The sequence below is a fragment of the Coffea arabica genome, chromosome 2e (genome assembly GCF_036785885.1).
Source record: "Coffea arabica cultivar ET-39 chromosome 2e, Coffea Arabica ET-39 HiFi, whole genome shotgun sequence".
Classification (NCBI taxonomy): Eukaryota; Viridiplantae; Streptophyta; class Magnoliopsida; order Gentianales; family Rubiaceae; genus Coffea; species Coffea arabica.
Genome location: NC_092313.1, coordinates 29,745,373 through 29,768,485, shown reverse-complemented (window position 1 = coordinate 29,768,485; position 23,113 = coordinate 29,745,373). Strand labels below are relative to the sequence as shown.

The window sequence follows — 23,113 nt, the reverse complement described above, 5'->3', positions numbered from 1 at the left end:
AAACAATGCACCATAATCCCGACCATCCTTGCGAATATTTTTCTAGCTTGTACCAACTGCCAGAAAGGGGAAAAGTTCTTTTATGGGGCTAATGTAGTTTTGCATATCTAGGCCCTAGAACATTTTAAGAGACGAGCATCCGTTCCTGAAAGTTTGTCAGTGGTTGGGTACAACTGGGTAATCACGCATCATAAGCGAGTCAACGGAGAGGGTCTGCCGAGCGATGCGTTTGAATGTGTCGAATACTTAGAGATGCTGTCGGATCAAGACATTAGGTGGGTGTTAGACTGGACAATTTGTTTTAGGCCAATACTTCGCACTAAAGTGTCAGAATTTGTTCTCCTACTGGGTATCCAAGGGATCACAGCATACACCCCAAAGAGTTTCCTCAGACAGTTAGGACGTACCCAAGGAGTGCCGCCTGTGGTTGATGTGAGTAAACTTACCATCGTTTTCAATAGAAGAATGTGCCCAAACGAGCTCCATATGAAAGACCAGATTATTGAGGCATGGGTGACGCTATCTGATGACGAGTGTTTTAAATACATCCCGGAACTCAAGCAGAAGGGTTTGACGACTCCACAATACAAAAATTGGGTAAGAAGATCCGCTGCACTAGGAAAACAAGATGAACCAGCCGAGGAGGTGAAAAAGTTGAAAGCCATCATCGAAGCAAGGGACAAGGAAATTCTGCAGTTAAGTAAGTCTGTCGAGACACACAAGGGAATAGCGGAGCAAAACAAGCAATTGTACGAGGATGAGCGAGAGAAGCGTCAAGAGATGAAAAGGAAATGCGGAGAATTGTATGATCAAACCGAACGTATTAGAATTCCATATGCTAGAGAAACTAGGGATTCTGTATTAGATAGGGTCAGAAATTTTGACAATCTTGTACGAAATCATCTTCGTGACATGATGTAAACATGTTGGCAAGTTTATCAGTGAAATCGATCTTTCTTTGCATTCATACAGGATTGTTGTCAAAAACAGGTTTGTGTCACGGGTCCCATTTTGAAGGTGTTGCATCATATAGGCCTATCCTTGGCACATAAAGGGCCCCCCAATAGGACATGCATCCGAATTCTTTTTAGATATCTACTAACTCTTGTCTTTTTCCTTTTCTTTGTATTTTTTTGTTGGAAAAGCTAAGCAAGGGCTAAATCTAAAGGCGATTCCTTTCAAAATTTTCAGGTAATATTTAAACATAGCTTCTCGTCGAAACCCCATCATAACACGATCCCGTAGTCAAGCCCAGAGGAGTCATGTAAACATGAGTTCACAATCGGAACCAGCGGATAGGTCTGCTACTACCGCTCAACCTGAGACTACGAGTTTAGGGGTTCAGCTAATCGAGATACTTACTAAGTTTGGTGAAATGGCTACCGAGATGGCGGCCCAAAGGAAATTGATTGATGAGCTTATCAGCAGCGGAGTTCAACCCGAGCCCATACCCGTCAGACAACCTGAGCAAGAACCATTTGTCATATCTTCGACTCAAGTTACCTTTACTCCATCATTCCCTATTCCACCCGAAGAAACTTTCACCTATGCCCCCACAAATTTGCCATACACTTACCCTCCTAATCCTTCATTTTTCCTACTCACATGCGAGGTCCACAACCCCAAGTCACTTCAAATATACCACCTGAGTCACACATACCTTTTATCACAGTGCTGCTGAGCCCTTCCTGCCAGACTATACTGTCCAAGCTAAACCAGAGATAGGAGAATCTTCTGCTCCCGTTGATATGAAGCTGCTCAAGCGCCTAGACCGTTTCGATGAATTTATGAGAAAAAGTCAAGGGTTAAACAAGCAAAGAGTGCTGGACTATGATGAACTTTATCTCTTCCCAAATGTGCAATTGCCTGTGGGGTTCAAGACCCCAAAATTTAACAAGTACGATGGAACGGGTAATCCCAAAACGCACCTCCGTCTGTTTGCTAACAAGTTAGGAAGGCCCATAGATGATGAGATTCTGCCTCTAAGGCTGTTCCTGGAAAGTCTGGAGGGGGATGCACTCGACTAGTATTTCAATCTGAAACCCGAAGAAGTAAAGACCTGGCTTGACTTGTCCAATGCTTTTGTGAGGCAGTACGAGTATAACTGCGAGTTGGCTCCGACACGAACCACGTTGGAAGGAACGAAGAGAAAACCCTCTGAGGATCACAAGACTTATGCCAAGAGATGGAGAAAAATAACTGCAAAGGTCGAGCCACCAATGACTGATGATGAAATTATCCGCACTTTCATTAAAGCACATGATCCGCCGTACTTTGAAAAATATTTTCGCATGAGTGGATGCTCGTTTGCAGCTATTGTCAATAAACTTGAAGAGTACGACGACTTCGTAAGAGTTGGGAAGATTGTTAATGTCTCTGCCCTCAAATCGCAGTTGGATGCTCTGCAAGGACAAGGAAGTAGTGGGAAAAAGCCGCAATTTAAAAAGAAAGAGGGGGAAGCTGCTTTCATCTGGGATCAAAACCCTACACCAAGACCCAGATTTCAACATAAACCAACATATTCACCACCTTATCCCTACTATCCAAATCCTCACCCTGTCTACAATACCAATATCTCTTACCTCCGATCTCGCCCAAGTTACGCGAACCCGCCTACAGCTCCTTTTCAAATATCTCAACCTAACTTTCAACAAACTCGTCCTCGACCTCCTTACCACCAAAGATTTTCCCCACCAAACAGACCCACCTACAACTATCCCCAACCTACTAAAACCTACAATCAAAATCGTACCCGAACGTTCATCAACCTAGGCAGGCCTTTGGATCAGTTGTATGAGCAATTAAAGGCTGCCGATAAAATAGGTGTGATTCCCCCTCCAACTTACTCTTATGGCATGCCGGTTGGGTATAATCCACAGGCTACTTATGCTTATCATTCAGGAGCACCTGGTCACTCTACAGCCAATTGTCGACTCCTCAAACATAAGATTCAAGACATGTTAGAAGCAGGGGAAATCGTGATTAGGAAAAGAGAAGAGCAAGGACCGAATGTGAGCAAGAACCCCTTGCCGTAGCACACTGATACTGTCGGAGTTATTATGGATGATGAGGAATTCGAAGAGCTTGTCCGAAGCATGTCAAATGAGACAGAAGTGTTTGGGATAATGGATCAATCTTTTGTGATAGAGGAAGTATCGTATGATGAAGACAAAAAAACCCTTCATTTTAGATCTAACTCCATCCGAAAGTGCGACTTTAGAACCTGTGGTAATTGAATTCCCGGAACAAGTGCCGATTTTAAGTTTACGGCAAGTGCCGTGAAATTATAATGAACCCGTTTTGCAAATTGGGGGTAAACGAGTTTTGAATGAAGAAGTGTCTGTTGTTACGAGGTCAGGAAGGATTGCAAGTTCATCCACTGCTAGCGCCCCAGTTCAAGTAAGCAATCGTGAGCCGACTACCAAACCCGCAGTTACCGAAGAAGAAGCATGGGATTTTCTTAAAAGGCTTAAGAGAAGCGAGTATAATGTGGTCAAACAGTTGAACAAAATGTCTGCCCAAATTTCCATACTGGACTTGCTTTTCTCCTCAGACTTGCATAGGGATGCACTACTGGAAGTTTTGACTAAGGCTCAGGTTCCCAAAGATATTTCGGTCGACAATTTCTCGCACATAGTTGGAAATGTATTGACTGCTAAGCAAATCACTTTTTTCGATGAAGAGCTGCCTGCGGAAGGAACTGGTCATAACAAAGCCTTATATGTAGCCGTGAGGTGCAATGGGAAAATGTTGCCTAAAGTACCGATTGATAATAGGTCCGCCCTCAATATTTGTCCCTAGAGCACTTTGGTGAAGTTAGGGCTGCAAGATGCTAAATTAAACCCTTAGAGACCGTAGTACGAGGATTCGATGGAGCCCAGAGGGAATCCATAGGATAAGTAAATTTGGTGGTGGAAATGGGGCCCGCTCAATTTCAGATAGCCTGCCAAGTTATGTACTTTCCTAGTGTCTATAATGTTTTACTCGGGCAGCCGTGGATTCATAGTTCTGGCGCTGTGCCCTCTTCCTTGCATCAAGTATTGAAATTTGTAGTGAATGACCAGCTGATAACCATTTTTGCTGAAGAAGATTGCATTGTAATTGCCGATTCCGAGCCTGAGGAGGATGGTAACCGAAATGCTTCAGTGTCTTCTTACCGTACAGCTGATATTGCCTCCGTGAGTTGGATAACAAGTGAGGATTCAAAATACGAAATGGTTTTGCCAGCGGCCAGTGTTATGATGGCCAAGGAGATGATTCACGGAGGATATGAATTTGATAAGGGATTGGGACGCAATCTATAAGGCATTCTGAAGCCCGTGGAACTCATCAAAAAGAAGGACCTATTTGGTTTGGGATTCCGTCCAACTGCCAGAGATATACAAGAGATGAAAGCACGCAAAAGGGCAGAAAAAGAAGGCAAGCAAGGTGTTTTAGACATTCCGCCACTACGCTATACCTTTCCAAGGCCAACTGAAGTGATTACATCTGAGTTTAGTCCAATTGATGAAGTGGAGACAAGTCTGACTCATTTGTTTGTGGGAGCAATATTCGAAAATGGTCCATCAGATGATGCCGAATTCCCAGACATTCCCCTAAGAGCTATACACAACTGGACTGTCGAATACTTCCCCGTACGAAAGGAGTTTCGGTAAATCTAAAGGGGGTTGTCGTTTACTAAAGTTCATGAAAACTTTTTCTTGCATATGTAAATAGTTCAATGAAAGCATCTTTTGCACTTATACTCTTAGCTTGTTTCCGCTTTGATTTGAAGTTTTATGGAAGTGCATAGTTTGTTTTTATCATGTTGTTCATTTATGTATTTATTTGCTTATTGTTTCGAATTTCTTAATTCTTTCAGATGGCCAAAAATAAAATTATTTGACCCTTTTGATATCACTGTTCTGGAATCTGATGATGACAATCTCTATATCACTCACGACTTGGAAGTTATGGAATTCAAATTTCAAGGCGAGAGTGATAGTGAGAAAGTATTTGATTCTTTTTCAAAAGATCTTGAACAATATGAGGAGAAATCTAAACCGAACCTAGAAGAAACAGAAGTTGTTAACATTGGCACTGAGACTGAGGTTAAGGAGATACAAATCAGCATTCATTTGAACAAAAAGCAGAAAGAGGAGATGATCGAATTTTTGTCTATGTTTCAAGATGTGTTTGCATGGTCTTATGACGATATGACTGGCATTTCGACTGATGTAATGGTGCACAGATTACCCACAAACCCAACTTTTCCACCAGTGAAGTAAAAACCCCGTAAATTCAAACCAGATATGAACCTCAAAATAAAAGAGCAAATTGAAAAGCAGCTTAAGACTAATATTATCATTGTATCCCATTACCCTGTTTGGCTTTCGAATCCAGTCCCTGTTCCAAAGAAAAATGGAGAAGTGCGAGTCTTTGTCGATTATAGGGACCTTAATAAGGCCAGCCCTAAAGATGACTTTCCTTTGCCAAATATCCATATCATTCTAGACAACACTGCCGGACATGAAATTGAATCTTTTTGTGATTATTTTGCTGGATATCATCAGATCTTAATGGCTGAGAAGGATAGAGAAAAGACTGCTTTTATCACCCCTTGGGGCACCTTTTGCTATCGAGTAATGCCGTTTGGTTTAAAGAATGCCGAAGCTACTTATCAAAGGACCATGACTACTTTGTTTCATGATATGATCCACAAGGAGATGGAGGTCTACGTGGATGACATTATAATCAAATCCAAGAAAGCCGAGAACCATTTGATTGATTTAAGAAAGTTGTTTGAAAGGTTGCGAAAGTACAATTTGAAGTTAAATCCTGCGAAATGCGCCTTTGGAGCACCAGCTGGTAAATTGTTCGGCTTCATTGTCAGCAAAAAAGGCATAGAGATAGACCCGGTAAAGATCAAGGCAATTCGAGACATGCCAGTGCCAAAGACGCAGAAAGATGTGAAAAGTTTTTTGGCGAAAATTAATTTCATTGGAAGATTCATTGCCCAATTAACCGCTACGTGCGAGCCACTGTTCAAGTTGTTAAAAAAGAATGTGCCGTTGCATTGGAATGAGGAGTGCCAACAAGCTTTTGACAAGATTAAAGATTATTTGCTGCAGCCTCCGGTTCTAGTGCCACCCAAATCGGACCGGCCTTTGATCATGTACTTATCTGTGCTCGACGGAGCAGTAGGGTGTGTTCTGGGGCAGCACGATGACTCGGGAAAGAAAGAGCAAGCCATCTACTATCTTAGCAAGAAATTCACGCAGTATGAGGCTAATTATTTATTTATTGAGAAAAGCTGCTGTGCTTTGGCCTAGGCGGCTCAAAAATTAAGGCACTACCTGCTAAGTCACACCACCTATCTCATCTCCCGCTCCGATCCTCTGAAATACCTCTTGGAGAAGCCGATGCCAACTGAGCGTCTGGCCAAATGGCAGATGATTCTTTCAGAGTTTGATATTGTTTTCACTTCGCAAAAGGCAGTCAAGGGACAAGCTATAGCCGATCATTTGGCAGAAAATCCAAAGGACAATGATTATCAACCGCTCCATACCTATTTCCCTGATGAAAAGGTTTTATTTGTTGGTACCGTAGAAAATATGAGCGAGCGGTGCCCTGAATAGAGATTGGTTTTCGATGGTCCAGCTAATTCTTTTGGAGTTGGAATCGGAGCCGTCCTTGTATCCCCGGAAGGGAAGCATTATCCTGGAGCCGCTAAATTGCAATTTGCTTGCACAAATAATATGGCCGAGTATGAAGCATGTATTTTTGGTCTTAAAATGGCTTTGGAAATGGAAGTTAAAGAGTTAATAGCCTTCAGTGATTCAGATTTACTCATGCACCAAACATTGAAACAATGGATAACTAAAGATTCAAAGATCCTGCCATACCACTGTAATTTGCTCAATTTGGCTAGACAATTTCAAAGTTTGGAGTTCAGACATCTCCCACGAGCCCGAAATGCATTTGCAGATGCCTTGGCCACCCTATCTTCTATGATACAATATCCGGACGAATTAGGAATCGAGCCTATCCGGATTCAACTCCAAGATAAGCCTGCTCATTGTTGGGTCATAGACAAATCTTCTGGCAATAGCCCTTGGTACAATGATATTAAGGAATTCATCAAAATCGAGTCTTACCCCCCAGGAGCTAGTGCAAATGACAAGGGTTTCCTGCGCAGAATGGCCTCGAAGTTTTTCTTAAATGGAGAGGTATTATATAAAAGGACCTCAGATTTGAACCTCTTAAGGTGTATCAATGAAGATGAAGCTCAATACCTGATGAAAGAAGTGCATAGCGGTGTTTGCGGACCTCACATGAATGGACATTTGCTAGCAAAGAAAATTATGAGAATCGGGTACTTCTGTTTTTCTATGGAACACGATTGCATAGACTTTGTCCGGAGATGTATTAAATGTCAAGTGCATGGCGACGTTATACGCGCTCCTCCCACCGAATTGCACAATATGATTGCCCCGTGGCCTTGCTCAATGTGGGGCATGGATGTGATCGGCACAATTGACCCTCCTACTTCAAATGGGCATCGATTTATATTGGTGGCAATTGAATACTTTACCAAGTGGGTCGAAGCGGAATCATTCAAGCATGTGACCAAGAAGGTGGTGGCAAGTTTCTTGAGAGATCATATCATATGCCGATTTGGGGTGCCAGAAACATTGATTACAGACAATGCCAAGAATCTCAACAATGACATGGTGGACGGGTTATGCGAACAATTCAAAATCAGACATCGCAACTCTATCATCTATAGGCCGCAGATGAATGGAGCTGTGGAGGCCGCAAACAAAAACTTGAAGAAAATCATCCGCAAAATGATTGAAAAGCACCGTGATTGGCATGAAAAACTTCCTTATGCATTAATGGCATATCGGACTTCTATCCGAACATCGACTGGGGCAACCCCGTACTCACTCATGTATGGGATGGAGGCCGTGCTACCAGCCGAAGTTGAAATACCCTCACTGCGTATTCTTATGGAAACTAAGCTGGAAGAAGCTGATTGGATAAAGCAGCGTCATGAAAAACTATCTTTGATTGATGAAAAACGGTTTAATGCTATTTGTCACGGTCAATGTTATCAAAATCGCATGGCCCGAGCCTACAATAAGAAAGTCCATCGGCGTACGTTTGAGGAAGGCGACAAAGTGCTGAAACGGATTTTGCCAGTGCAAGATGAGACCAAAGGCAAATTTGCTCCGAATTGGCAAGGGCCATTCATTGTTCAAAAGGTATTACCTGGCGGAGCACTCATTTTAGCAGAAATGGATGGACAAACATTTTCTCAACCTATCAACTCAGACATGTGCAAGAAATTCTTCATTTGATTATGCAAAATTTTTTTTAGAAATTTGTGCAAATGATGAAATGCAAGTCAGGCCATCTTCTTTTCCACTTGAAACATTCAATCCCTAGTCGTCCCTTTTGAGCTATCAGACTAATAATTTTCGTTTGGCAACCCCTGAGGATTGCAAACCCCGCACTGAGGCAAATTTATTGTGAAAAAGAGATGATCAGAAAAAAAAAAAAGAAAAAACCCCACACTGGGGCAAATTTAGTTTTCTAAAGAAAAATACAAAAGTAAGGAAAATGCAATGAAAAATGCAAAGAGAGAAAATCCAATCAAACTGGGGCAAATTTTCCTCAGTTTTCTTCAAAATTGAAAATCATTTCAAAATTATTGCAATCTCAGGTTATTTCACACTTCATCAAATCTACTTTCAAGTCTCAACTTTTCTTGAAAACACCCCACCTGGTCTCATTATAAAAGCCCAAAGTCCTGGCTTTCGTCACTTGCTGTATTTCTATTAAGAAGTTGCTAATCAACTGGCAAGTGATGTCCATAATGTCTTCGCCTAAACTTATAAGGGAAGCGCATTTTACTGATACCAGCAATCTTCAACTTATATTCCTGAGTCGATTATGGTCGAGATTTTCCTTTGTTCTATAGGTGAAAATCCGAAAGGGCACCTTGGAAAGAAAAAAAAAAGGAAAAAAAAAGGAAAAAAGAAAAGAAAAACAAAACAAGAGCAAAAAGGGTGGGGGCAACCTTAGTGAAAACCTAAAAGGGCGCCGAGGTAGGGTCGCAACAAGCAAGCACGAGAAAAAATAGCTGGTGACTTGGTTCATTTGGATTTCTCTTCGTTTTGTAATACTTCTGTCAATATTGAATTCCGGAACAAAGATATACAGAGATTCGAATATGACATCTGTTGGCCAAAAGCTATGTCTCACTTTGAATAGATATTCTTTTGCAAATACATTCTTATGAAATTCATTTTTCCTCAATTATTTGTATTCATGACATTTTTATGGGTATTAAGCATGATTGGTTGTGTCTGCATCCTTTTGCATATTCATCCTGCATGACATGTGAATTTATCTTACATACATCATTTTTTTTAAATCATTGAATTTTAATAAATGACAATCCCCGTGATTTGTGCAAAGCATACGTTGGATTCAATCATCTTTTGAAAATGGTCGTGATTCAGCGGGGCCCGTTACACAGATATCATAATATGGCTAAATGCATATCTGGTCAGTCTGGGAAAAATCAGAAAGTCTTTGAAGTAATAAATCCAATTGAATCAGATGCCACAACAAAAGTTGACAAAGGCATCAAAAGACTCATGTTTACACGATTCTCAAAGGGAACCGGATCAAATGATGGTGGCAACTTCCTTATTCTTTCTCTTTTGTAGAAAAATTTCATGCATGAATGAAAACAATCACATCTCGCACTGGAGTCGGTATCGGAAAGTTTTCCAGCAAACAAAGGCGGATCGGAAAAGTTGCAAGCAGGTTTGATCAAAGGCACAACAAAATGGTAATGTAGAATCAGCCTTTGGCTCAGAAGCAAAAACTTAACCTTGAAAAAAAAATTTTAATTGGGCTATTTTCGGGTAAGTATACTGGAATTTCCCCGATTTTAAATTCCTATCTCGGGTCAGTCCCGATTTCAAATTCCTGTCTCGGGTCAGTCCCGATTTTTAAATTCCTGTCTCGGGTCAGTCCTTATTCCAAAAGCGTCAGTCGTTTGACTAGTTTGCAGCCGGATAACCACAGGTAAGAATTTGGTGTCTATTTTTTTGTCTCAAGTTTTTCCAAAACTCAGACAAAGAGGGGCAAACTGTAGACACCAAATTTTTAAATAATTTTTATTCTATTTTATTTTGGTTTTTAGTGATAATTCTTATCTATTTTTATTTGTTAATTTCATGTTTTTGGTTTTAGACTTTTTTTTAGCATTTGTATAGCATTTTAGATTATTATTATTATCTATTATTTTATGTTAGTTTTTATTTTTATTTTTGTATTCGTTTTTTGCCCTTTTAGCTGTTTATTTTTATTGTTAAGACTTTTAGCATAAAATTTGTCAAAAGAGAAAATTATTCACAAAAAAAAATATGAAATATGTTTTATTTCTTTTTTTACTGTTTATTAATTGAAAAAAAAAGAAAAAAGAGAGGGAAAATCATTAAGCAAACATAGAAAAAATCTCAGCCTTTTGTTTTATCTTTTGTTCCTAGTTTTTGTTCATTTTACTCAAGTTTTTTATTTAAAATGTTATTTTTGGTTATTGTTGTTTAATTAAATGATTCATGAAAAAAAAAGAAAAAAAAAGAGAAAAAAAGAAGAGCTCATGCACCCGAGCTACACAAGATCCGTGCCCATTTCTTCATATAACGTTTCAAGCAGAAAATGAGAAACGGAAAAAGGATCAGGAAGGCACCGCAACTCCTTGTTTTTTATTCACCATCGGATGATCCACAAAGCGAATGACTTGACTTCCATCAGAACCCTTTAGAGGAGGGTTTAGTGTTTTTGTTTGTTATAAAAGGAGGGGGTTTTTTGGAGTGACAGGAGGGAGATTTTGACGGCGAGGTAAGGAAGAAACCAGAGAGCTGGAGTTGCGGCGGAGGTTGAGAAAACTGAAAAGGGATAGGGAGTAAACGGGCTGAGAAAGAAAGCTAAGGGAAGTGTGGGTCAGAGCAAAAAGAAAACAGCAAAGGAAGGAAAATAGAGAGTGAACAGCGGCGGGGGAAAGAGCGAGAGAGATAGGAGATTGAGGGTGGCGTTCGGCTGAACAAGAGGAAGAACCAAGCGAGGAAAACTGAGGGAAGGCAAGGTAAAGTGAAGTTTCGGCTAGAGGAAGGAAACTGAGAAAACAAGAAGAGCAAGAAGGATTTTCGGCTGGAGGTTGCAGGAGGGAAGCGACTGGGTCTTCATTCATCATCGTTTGACGTTTCCTTCGAATATCTGAAAGAATCATTTGAGCTTTTTCTTGGTCATCCCACGCTCCATTCCTTGATTAAGGTATTTGAAAGCTGCTTTCTTTAGTTGTTTGCTTGCATTCCCTTGCTGTTTACTGGTTCTGTTTCGGCTTCAATACGACTGATGGTTTTTATTTAGGTGATGAAAAATCTAGAGTTAGGGTAATGAGTCGGTATCTTGCATGATTGTGTCTTGGCTGAAAGGAAATTGCGGAAAGTTTCAACTTTGATTGATCTTTATCCAAAAAAAAAAAAAAATTTCTTTTTCCGGCGGGCACAGATCTATAGTGGGGTTTGGTTTAGATTGAGTTTTGAGGTAGAAGTCTAGTTTTTTTTTTCTCTGTAAGCTTGTGTCATCGATTATTGTTTAAGTTTATGGCTTCTGTTCGTATGATGAACCAGCAAATCCAGGAAAATGGCATAAAACTTTGAACAAGTCTGTTTTGATGTTTTCCTTATTTGTTGTTTATCCGTTTCTAGTTGTTTCTGTAATGTTTGATTTTGGGTTTCAATGTTAAATGAAGTAAATGGTCAGTTTCGGTTGTCTGCTTGGAAATTGATTCTTCGGATCTATACATCTGATAATAAAAATGAGTGAAATCTTGTTGAAAGAATTTGGTTTACTGTTTGGTTGGATCTTTAAATGCTTTCTCGAAAGTGTTGAGTTAGAAGCAGATGCTCATATCATGTAGCTGCATTTTATTTCTCTCTCTCCCTGTCCCAGGTTCACGCATTAAAGTTGGGTTGATGACACTGAAAATTTGATTTGAATGTTTCACTACCTATTTTTTTTGATCTGATGCTTTGAGGGAAAATCGAAAGAGTGGTGTTGGGGTTACATGTTAATGATCCAAAGTTACATAAATCAAGTATGTTTGGTTTCTTGGGTTATGTGGTATGACTATATCTAAGCTGAAGTGAAAGAAGTAAAAAGTTGCTGCATTTTTCTTGTTGTTTTCTTTTCCATGGCTGCTCAATGAATCTTTACACTTAAGTTGCATGCTTAATCTTATGTTGAAGGGAAGAAATGGAAAGTTTGGTGCTGAGTTTGCGTATTTGGGTCTCAAACACTTGAACTATGATCAAACATTTTGCTGGAAAATGAATAAGTTAGAATTGCCGAACCTTTTGCATAAAATTCTCCAGCGCTTGCATGATTTCCCCTTTATGTTTTGGTTTGTTCGGATGTTGAAATTGTGTCATGTTGCTTAGATTAAGTTTTGGATGTTTGGGTTGAAAAGTTTTGATCAAAAATTGTGTTGGGATTGATAGTTGCTTACAAAAATGGAAGTCGCGGTAATGTTTTGGTTGCAGAAAGCTTCACCAAGAATGCTTCTTGTTGCAGGCGATGCATGCATTCTTGCATGGAAAATGTTCAAAAAAATTTTGCCTCTTAACCCCCCAAGTCTTTTTTTGTTCTACTATGGCCCAAACAACATGAAAATCAACTAAATTGACCCCTCAAACTTCTTTTTTCCTTTCAATTAAGCCCCAGTTTTGCGAACATGGGCTGTTTAATTTATTTAAATGCTTTAACATTTATGTGATTATTTGTGATTACTTGACCTTTTCATTACTTATGGGCCTTTGAAATTCCCAAAATGTTTCAATTGGACTTGAAGGATTGGTTAAGGGTTGCTATTGGGTCTTTAGTAGTTTGCTATTTTAGAAATTTGATGGATAATTTACCTTCTTTGCAACTATACATTATTTGATTTCATTTAAGCTGCAATTGGGAGGGATCTGATGATTTTGTTTATACTTTACTATTTAATTGGTGCCTTGACCCTTTTATTGTTTTGGAGCTAATATTTCCTTCATCTCATTACCATTGCAAGGGAGGTAACCTCTATCTCCTTGATTTCATTTCTCCTACGTGCTCCTACGTGTTTTGTGTGAATATGCATACTTTAATTCGCTTTTCATTTTATTAATGTTTAATTGCCTGTTTTGCTTTCTTTTTATTTCGCCTTCTTTAATTGGCAAGTCATTTGAGGGCATTTGAACCCCAATTTGTAATAGTTAGGTTTTGGCGCCACTCTTGAAGACATGTCTTAGCTAGCCAATGTAATAGTTAGGATTTACTTTTCTAAGTCTTCCCCTTTTAGATTGTAGTAGGCCTCCCCCCCAAATGTAATAGTTAGGGCTTTAATTGCTTTGTGTGATTTGCCTGCTTACCTGCTATGTGTTACCGCTTTCTTAGGGCTTGGCATCTAGATATCATGATTATGTGTTATGTGCTTATGTGATATATGTCTTTACATGCTTTTATTGAGCTTTACATGATTAATTTAGTTATAATTGATATGTGACGTGTTATCACACTAGTCCAACGCTAGTTGTGGCCCCCTTTCCTGAATCCACACTAGTCTAATGCTAGTTGTGGCTCTTTGTTCCGATTTTTCACTAGTCCAACGCTAGTGAGAATTTGTAGATATGGGTTAGTCCAACGCTAGACCCTTAGGAGCCCTTCAAGTGTTAGATCATGATTGTGTGATAAAATCACTTCAGCTCATGCATGTTTTCACTTTTTAGGGTCTTTTCCATGTTGCATGACACTTTTCTTATATATGTACATCCTTTATCCCATATTCCTTTCTATTTATATCCCCTGTTCCGCATTTCCCCTTATATAGGTATATTACTTACCCCTTTGCATGAAACATGATATTAGATTTGCATGTCATTTAGGGGAAAATTAGAAACTAGGTTAGATCATTTGCTTGTTTAGATAGGAAAACCTCTTGGATATGGGATATGGACGAGTTTGGCTTTTCTAGCCTTAGCACGCTCGTATTCCCTCTATTAAAAGGGAAAATTGAGTCACGAACATTAGTCCCCTGTACCCGACATGATGCACTCCTTTAAGACATGTATATTTGTATAATTATTTTATTCCTTTTCTTTTCTTAGAGTCTCATATTTTTGCATTATTCGTGGCTTCTTCGAAGAGTCTTCATTGGGCATCACAATTAATGTGATCGGTGCCAAATAAGTTTTGAAGAGACATTTCGACCCATCAACACCCTCCTAGGTCTAGGGTTTGCATTCATATAGTACATCCAAATGTGATAAATTTTTAGGTTAAATTAATAAAATCTTTGACTAAATCACGCAACTAGCCTTGGTTAGGTTGAAAGGGTGCCTTGGATTTTTATCCTTGCCTTCCCTTTCTTCAAATGTGACTCCCGAATCTTTTTCTCTGATTTTCGTAGACTTGGAGTCGTTTAAAAAGGGTTTTTCTATTTTTTCTTTAAAAAATTCATTTTTAGGTGATTTGGTACACCTTAACTCAATACCAAGTAGTGACTCCGATTTTTATTTCAAAAACCCTTTTTAAACTATAATTTGGGCCCAAATCGTCGCATTACAAACCCCATTTAGGCCCTTTTCCTTTATTCATTTTCTAAAAACAAAACTCATTTTTCCAAAAATCAAAAATCCATTTTTCTAAACTCATTATTTTTCTATTTTTAAAAAAATGGGGCGCGACACACAGAAAAGTATAATTCAAGAAAAAAAAAGAAAAAAAAATTTCTATAGCTTTTGAATCTGGAAATCATTTCGTTACATATATATATATATATATATCTTCTCAAATAAAAGCTTTAAATTACAGTTCTTTATTAAAAATAATAGCAATAATTAATATGCAAGATGTACGATAGATACAAAAGCGGTAAAGGAAAATGTGTAAAAAGCGCATTAACCGAGATAAGGATACAAGTATAATGGTCAAAAACTAATATGTGAGCTTCGTATTACACTTTGCAGTAATTGAGTATTCGTTATTAAATAAGTAAATTACACTTAGTTTATTATAGAAATACACACATCACAATTATTGCACCTTCCAGGAATACGCACATCACAATTATTGCACCTCCCGCATTTTGATTTTTTTCAACTTAATTAGAATTTTGCCCGCACGGTCTTTTTTTTATTTATTGTGAATTTATACAAATATGAATAATTTAAATATAAAAATTAACAACATTTCTACATGTTCATTCATATTAATTTTAAAAAATTAATGTATTTTAAATGTTCAATTATTTACTAATTTTTAAAAACTTTTTATTTATTGTGAATTTATACAAATACCAATATATATTTACTTTCATATATATATATATATATATATATATATATATATATATATATATATATATATATATATATATATATATAACACTTGAAATCCCTAACATTTGAAATTCCTCTTAAGTCTTAATAAGTACCTTTTGAGTATTTGTTAGCCAAACTGTTCGATCAATTCAGCAAGAACTATGCCTTTTTTATTTTTATTCAATATTAGGTGCATGTTCAAGCTAGAGATCCCCTAAACGAAAAGAAGTACAAAAGAACAAAAATTAAACACAATGGATTATTTTGAATTGAGGATTAAATATATCTTCCTGTCAATAAAGCAAGAACAGCTTAATTGGTGTAACTCTTTGGTGTCAGTTTAAAGCTACCATTTACCTTTTGTAGGACATTTTTTCCCTTATTCAAGTTTCTATGGAAATACTTTTAACAACTTAAATAGTTTCCTACTTGGGAGCTGTATGATTCAAGATAAACATGAAAGTTATTTCGAATCGATATTGAAACCCACGCCCCCACCCCACTCCCTCCCCCCCCCCCAACAAAAAAAAGAAGTGCAAATGTAATAGATTTAAAAAAAAAAGTCTGTCTAACAGGTTAATATATATTTCAAGTGTTGGATTTTTAGAACATAAGATTAATTAAGAAAAGCATATAAATACAAGGGAATTAATTAGAGAAATTGTATAAATGCAAGAGAAAGTAGTAATTGTTAGTGTGTGTATACATGGTAGGTTGAGTGAAATGTAGGTGTGTTAACGAGTAGAAAAATCCTTAAAATAAAAAATGAAAGTTAGTGGTATTAGAATAGAGTTCACCTATAAGGGATGAAAAAAATTTTGAAACTTAGTGGTATTAGAATAGGGTTCACCTATAAAAAGTGACTAAAATATAGCTAAGTGATAGATACAAACATGGAAGTCTCTAAAATTAAGGAGATGGAGCATCATTATTTAGTTTGTATTTCACAGGATTTTCCAATAGAATATTAGGAAAAATAACTGAAAAGGAAAAGGCAGGCGTATTCACTACTGATGCTACCATTCATTTGTTTATTGGTCCTAAATTTCAAAATAAAAATGGTGAAAATTCTCTTTTTGAATGTGCATATTCCAAAAGCATGTTTTTGGAAATGTGTAACATGTGTTCTAATTACCTTATATGTCACAGATAAATCTATCCAAAAAAAAAAAGTGAAACAATAAATTTTTCTAAAAACACACAAAATATTACCATCCAAATGGTATACTCTCACAGAGACATATTGTTATATCACTTATAATTGAACCAACCGAAATGCTTGAAAAAAAGAAAGAAAGAAAGAAGAGAATAATACACAGTAGCTAGAGCAGTGTTAGTTCTTCTAGGATCAATTTATATCACCCCTCTTCTAGGATCTTGTACGCTTGGATCTTGAAAAGTCTGGTTTAGGAGACAATTGATCAGAATTCATCCTTCCTTTTGCAACCTTTAGCTTGAAAAGAACAATAAAAATCATGCCCTCTATGAACTGTATAGAAGTTCTTGTCAAAGGCATCAAGCAACTTGCCCGTTGTTTTTCACGTTCAATATTATTGCAGGACGGCCACTGCCCCTTAAAAAATTTTGGTCAATACATGTGGTGGCAGCTACTACTTCCTGGAAGAGAGCCAGCAACCAGAGAGAAGATTCCAGCTAGCATTGCCGTGTGCCAATAAACTAGTATTCTATTCGAAGGTTACAGCTGGTTGGTAACATATTTTTCGAGGAAATTGGGTACGTTTGACTCAAATAATGTTGTAGAATTATCATTTTGTATTGGTTTTTTAGATGTGTTGTATCTATTAATTTTAAATTTATATTCTTGTGTGTCATGCTTGTATGATTTATTTTTTGTTATTAGTACAAATTTATTAAATAAAATGATCTTTTCTATCACAAACAAGTCTTAAAACTTGGTATGAATGTACATTAGTACATCCCTAATGTTGTATCAGTTTATTTTTGATTGATTATACAACAAATTGCTACAAAAACCACTTCTAAAGTAAGATTAGAATTTTAATTATCATCTTTATACTAGAAATTACTAGTAATTCAGTCCATTTTCCATAGCACTTATGTATATACTTCACTTTATTAACAAATGAATTCTTAAAAGCTTTTTTTTTTTGTTTCCTAAGTTGAATGTAATTCAAGACTTATATAATAAGCTCACAAAATAGAGAAAATGGCATAAAGAGTCACTAGACTATTAATTTTTGGTCTAAAGGGAGACACCAAACCTTACAATGAGAAGAAAGAAAGAAAAAAAAAATTCTCTGATTTTAAGTTATCAAACATTTACACTTTTTGGTCATAAGAAGTATGTTTTAATCATTTGAATGACAATTTTGGCTAAATTAAAGAGTTGGGTGGCTAAAACAAAGAACAACAAATGCTAGTTTAGTAATATTTTACATCATTTGCTCCACAAACAAAATTTCTTCAGTTTGAACTGTAGGGGCTATATTAAAACAATTTAAAGACAAAAGGGGCAATTGAGCAATTTTTCTAATTTCTGCAAGACTAATGCGAGAAATTCCTCGAAGTCAACGATCTCAGCTCTTTTTTCCTGAACCCAAATCAGAGTATCATTTCTGCTTTGCAATCATTGAGACTGAAAATACCAATCATCCATCTTGCAACCATAATTTGATTCTGGGGGCCGATTTTGATTTTGAGTTCCATTTTCAGCTTTCATTGAATTCTTCTTTTGATCAAACTTTTCCCTCTGGATTTCCTTATTTTCCACCATCAACAAGGAGGAAAAATGCCTGTGGCGGAGCTTTTTCTGTCACCACTTTTACAGGTACTGTTTGACAAGCTGGCCTATCCCGTGTTGCAGAGCTTTGCCAGGCAACAAGGAATCCGGGCTCAGCTCAAGAAATGGAGCAAAACACTGGAGCTGATTCAAAATGTGATCCTTGATGCTGAGGATAAGCAGATAACTGATCGACGAATAAAGGACTGGCTGGAATCTTTACGGGATTTGGCTTATGACTTGGATGACATCGTTGATGAGATTACTACTGAAGCTTTTCGCCAGAAGTTGATGGAGCCAGATCACTCTAGAAGAAGTAAGATCTTGAAACTTATTCCTACTTGTCAGAACTTCACTCCTCATGCTATCAAGTTCAATGCAAGAATTCAATCAAGAATAAAAACCATATCTGCTCAGTTAGATGAACTTGCGAAGCAAAAGAATGACTTGAACTTAGTTCAGCATGCTGACAATGGAGGGATATCGGGTAGATCTGTGGTAAGACATCCAACTACTTCTTTGAATGAATCCCATGTTTATGGTAGGGAAAGAGAAAGAGAAGAAATCTTAAATATGTTGCTAATGACCAATGAGACGTGTAAAGATGATGTTTGTGTGATTCCAATTGTTGGTATGGGTGGAATTGGCAAGACAACTCTTTCTCAGCTTGTTTATAATGATGAGAGAGTCAACGATTTCTTTGATCTTAAGGCTTGGGTGTGTGTTTCTGAAGAGTTTGATGTGCTTGCTATAACTCAGACAATTTTCGAGTCTGTGACAAAAGTGGGCAGCGAATCGAAGAACTTGAATATGCTTCAGGTGCGTTTGCATGACAAACTTTCTAAGGAAAAATTCCTTATTGTTTTGGATGATGTTTGGAATGAGGTTTATGAAAGTTGGGATCTTTTGAGTCGCCCTTTTCAAGTTGGACTTCCTGGCAGTAGAGTCATTGTCACAACGCGCAACAATAATGTCGCATCGATGGTGGGATCTGTTCCAGGTTACCATGTGGGGCGGTTGACTAATGATGATTGTGTTTCTCTGCTAGCTCAACATGCACGAAGAGATTTTGAAAAACACCCAGAACTGAAAGGATTTGGCGAGGATTTGGCAAAAAAGTGTGGAGGCTTGCCTTTGGCAGCAAAGGCACTTGGAGGTATCTTGCGCTCTAAAATAAGTCCTGGAGAGTGGAGAGAGGTATTGGATAGCAAGATATGGGATTTACCTAATGAAGGCAACATTCTTCCGGTGCTCAGATTAAGTTACTATCATCTTCCTCCCCATCTGAAGCAATTGTTTGCATATTGTTCTGTATTTCCAAAAGACTATGAGTTTGACAAGCTCGAACTGGTTTTGCTGTGGATGGGGGAAGGTTTTCTGCAGCAACCAAAGGGGACGAAAAGAATGGAAGAGCAGGGGTTCGACTGTTTCAATGAGCTAGTGTCTAGATCATTCTTCCAACGGTTAAGCGGCTCTCAATCAAGTTTTGTCATGCATGATCTCATCAATGATTTGGCACAGTTTGTTGCTGGGGGAACTTGCCATAGGCTAGATGATAAAGTTGAGATATATGAGTGGCACAAAGTTTCTGAACATACTCGCCATGCTTCATTTCTTCGTCATGAATATGAAGTCTTCAACAAATTCCAGGCTTTGTACAAAGTTCGAGGCTTAAGAACGTTCATACCAATGCCAGTTCAAAATGTGCATGTCTGGCCACCTTTCTATATATCAAATAGAATTTTACTCCACTTATTGCCTGAGTTACACAGCTTAAGAGTTTTATCTTTGAGCGGCTATTCAATAAGTGAGCTACCAAGCCCCATATGCAGCTTGATACATCTGAGATATCTTAATCTGTCTGGTACTTCAGTTACATCATTGCCTGAGTCTCTGAGCAACCTTTACAATTTACAGACGTTATCCTTGCGAAACTGCCGCTTTATCTCTAAGCTGCCAGAAACTCTGGGAGATTTGATAAACCTTCGGCATCTGGACAATGCTAATACAGAGCAACTGAAAGAAATGCCCAAGGGAATTGGTAAATTGACAAGCCTGCAGACTTTACCTAAGATTGTTTTGGGCAAAGCTTGTGGATTGGGACTAAGTGAGCTGAAGAATCTTTCGCTTTTGCGAGGGACGCTGAGCATTGAAGGACTGCAAAATGTAGTGGATATTCAAGAAGCACAGGAGGCTTATTTAAAGAACAAGCCAGACCTAGAGGAGTTGCAGCTGATCTGGAGCAACAAAACTGATAATTCTTGTGATGCAGATGTGCTCGATATGCTACAACCTCACAGACACTTTAAAAAGCTTAAGATTGATTTCTATGGAGGCAGGAAATTTCCAACTTGGATTGGTGATCCATTATTTGATAAATTGGAGAGCATCAGCCTCAGCAATTGTGTTAATTGCACATCTCTACCACATCTCGGACAGCTGCACGAGCTCAAACACCTGCGCATAGGAGGCATGCTTGGTATTAAACGCATTGGCATTGAGTTTTTCATGGGTAATTATCCTCTTGAACATGCATTTCCATCTCTGGAGACTCTGAGGTTTGAGTGCATGCCTGACTGGGAGGAATGGTCTTGGAATGATGGTGAAATGCAATTCCCTCACCTTCATCAGCTTACCATGTTTAAGTGTCCCAAACTAACCAAAATATCACCTTTGCAGCTTCCCCTTCTTCACGAGTTAGATCTTGAAGAGTGCACCAGAGAGGTACTAGACAGTTTCATGGATCTGAATTCGCTAACATACCTGAAGCTTGAGTCAATTACAGGGTTATCATGTCTTCCGAGAGAACTTACACTGTGCTCATCTAAACTTGAAGTCCTTGAGATATGTAACTGCAATGATTTCCTCAAATTGTGGGAAAGTGGAATTGGACTACAAACTCTGACATGCATAAGACGCCTTGTCATTGCAGACTGTGAAAGTCTCGTCTGCTTGGTGGACAATGATCAACAGTTGCCAAGCAATCTCGAAGTCTTGGAACTATTCCGTTGTGCAACTCTATGTTTCCTGCCTCCTGATCTGAGCAGCCTTATGTCTTTGAGGGAGTTGATCATCAAAAATTGCCCAAAACTTCTGACCTTTCCAGAGCTTGGTCTCCCGCCTATGCTTAGACGCCTCGAGATACAGGCTTGTAATGCACTGAATGCCCTTCCCAATGGCATCTCTGGTCTTGAAAGGTTGGAGCTCAAGGATTGCTCATCTCTGAGGGCCTGGCCAGCAGGTAACTTCCCAACTAGCTTTAAGAAATTTGTCATAAAAAACTGCGAGCATCTACAACCAGTTTCACAAGAAATGTTTCACCAGAACAGCAGCATGTCTCTGGAGGACCTCAGTGTCTTGAACTGGCAAAATATTGGGACTTTAATTCAGTACATGCACAATTTTTCACGTCTTGTTGAACTCTACATATCTAATTGTGATACTTTGGAGTCATTTCCTGATCAAGGCTTGCCCACACCAAAGCTAAGGATCCTCTCCATTGAATATTGTTCAAACCTGAACTCCATACCAGCAGAGATTAACAGAATCTCATCCCTCGTATCATTGGAAGTACGTAGTTGCCCAAAGCTTGAGACTTTTCCCAAAGGAGAGTTGCCATCGAGCTTAACTTCACTTCGGGTCTGGGATTCTAGGAAACTCAGACCCCTGGCAGAATGGCACCTTGACAGACTCGCCTCTCTTCAAGAATTCTCCATCTGTGGTGGATTTCCAAAGCTGGTTTCATTTGGTGATGCTGAACATCTCTTTCCTTCATCATTAACTAAATTTTCTATCGCAAGATTTCCAAGTCTGAAATCTGTCTTTAAGGGCCTTAATAGCTTGACCTCCCTGCAACATCTATCTCTTATGAACTGCCCCAAACTTCAGGTCTTGCCTTGTCATAAACTACTTGACAGGCTTTGGCATCTTGAAATTAGTGGCTGTCCACATCTGAGAGATCGGTGTTTGAGGGAAAAAGGTGAGCATTGGCAAAGGATTGCTGACATTCCCTGTGTGGAGATAGATGGCTCTTACGTCTACAAACAGAACCCTGAATGATCAAATTCCTGGCATCATAAATTTCCATTGCTAATAATGGGCTTCTCAGGTCTATTTTATAGCCTTTTCCATTGCAGCTCTATTTTCTGCTATACATGTAAAATAGTAGTAATATTTGATGGGTAAAAGAATTGTGCTTGGAAATCATCAGTAGAGAGCACATAGTGCACCTTCTCATTGTTTTGTATCCTACTGTAACTGAAGTGTTTAATCATTGGCCATTGCCATGAAATGCATCTAGCTTTTTTTGGGCGTCAATAGAATCACCTGTTTTTTTTTAATCTTTATTTCTGCACTGTGGCACCAATGGCACCAATTTACAGTCCCTCTATTCATTCTAATGTACTTCCAAAGAAAGATACAGTATAATGCCAATTTCAGACAATGGAGTTGGTTTCTAGTAATTGGAGACAAGTCTTATTCTACAATGGTGTCTAGCTAGACATTTATGGATAGTATCTGTTCTGTGTTTTGATTGTCAAAAATCTGCTTCTTGAGAATAAGATTTTGTTAGCTGCACCTTCTAAGACTCTCTCTCTCTCTCTCTCTCTCTCTCTCTCTCTCTCTGAGTATTCCAGATTTGCTAAACTGCAATAGCACAGGATTATAAATAATTATTGTGCCAATCATCTGATGAAGTTTTTTTTTTTTTTAAACTACTCACAATTTGGCAACCAATATCTTCAGCCACTGTGTTTCTTTATGATTTTTCTTCAACTTATTTTCTCTTACTTCTGCATCTATAAATGAGATTTCCAGGTGAAGCTCCACATTGTCATCCAGATTGGCTTTTCTCATTGTTAGTGATTGTGGATTCTTGGAATGGAGACTTATTCTCCTTTTCCACGGGGAGGTGATATCAGTTGCTAGCTAG

General features: G+C 38.3%; 1 protein-coding gene across 1 annotated transcript; it reads left to right on the top strand.

The window, feature by feature from the left end:
* The first annotated feature begins 17,794 nt into the window (after positions 1-17,794).
* Positions 17,795-22,520, top strand: LOC113732343 (putative disease resistance RPP13-like protein 1). The gene has a single exon (XM_027258047.2). The coding sequence runs from the start codon at positions 18,190-18,192 to the stop codon at positions 22,237-22,239; it is 4,050 nt and encodes a 1,349-aa protein (XP_027113848.1). The 5' UTR covers positions 17,795-18,189; the 3' UTR covers positions 22,240-22,520.
* Positions 22,521-23,113: the final 593 nt, after the last annotated feature.

Excerpts from the sequence above, each read along its gene's own strand:
- LOC113732343 (XM_027258047.2), top strand. The coding sequence starts at position 18,190 with ATGCCTGTGGCGGAGCTTTTTCTGTCACCACTTTTACAGGTACTGTTT.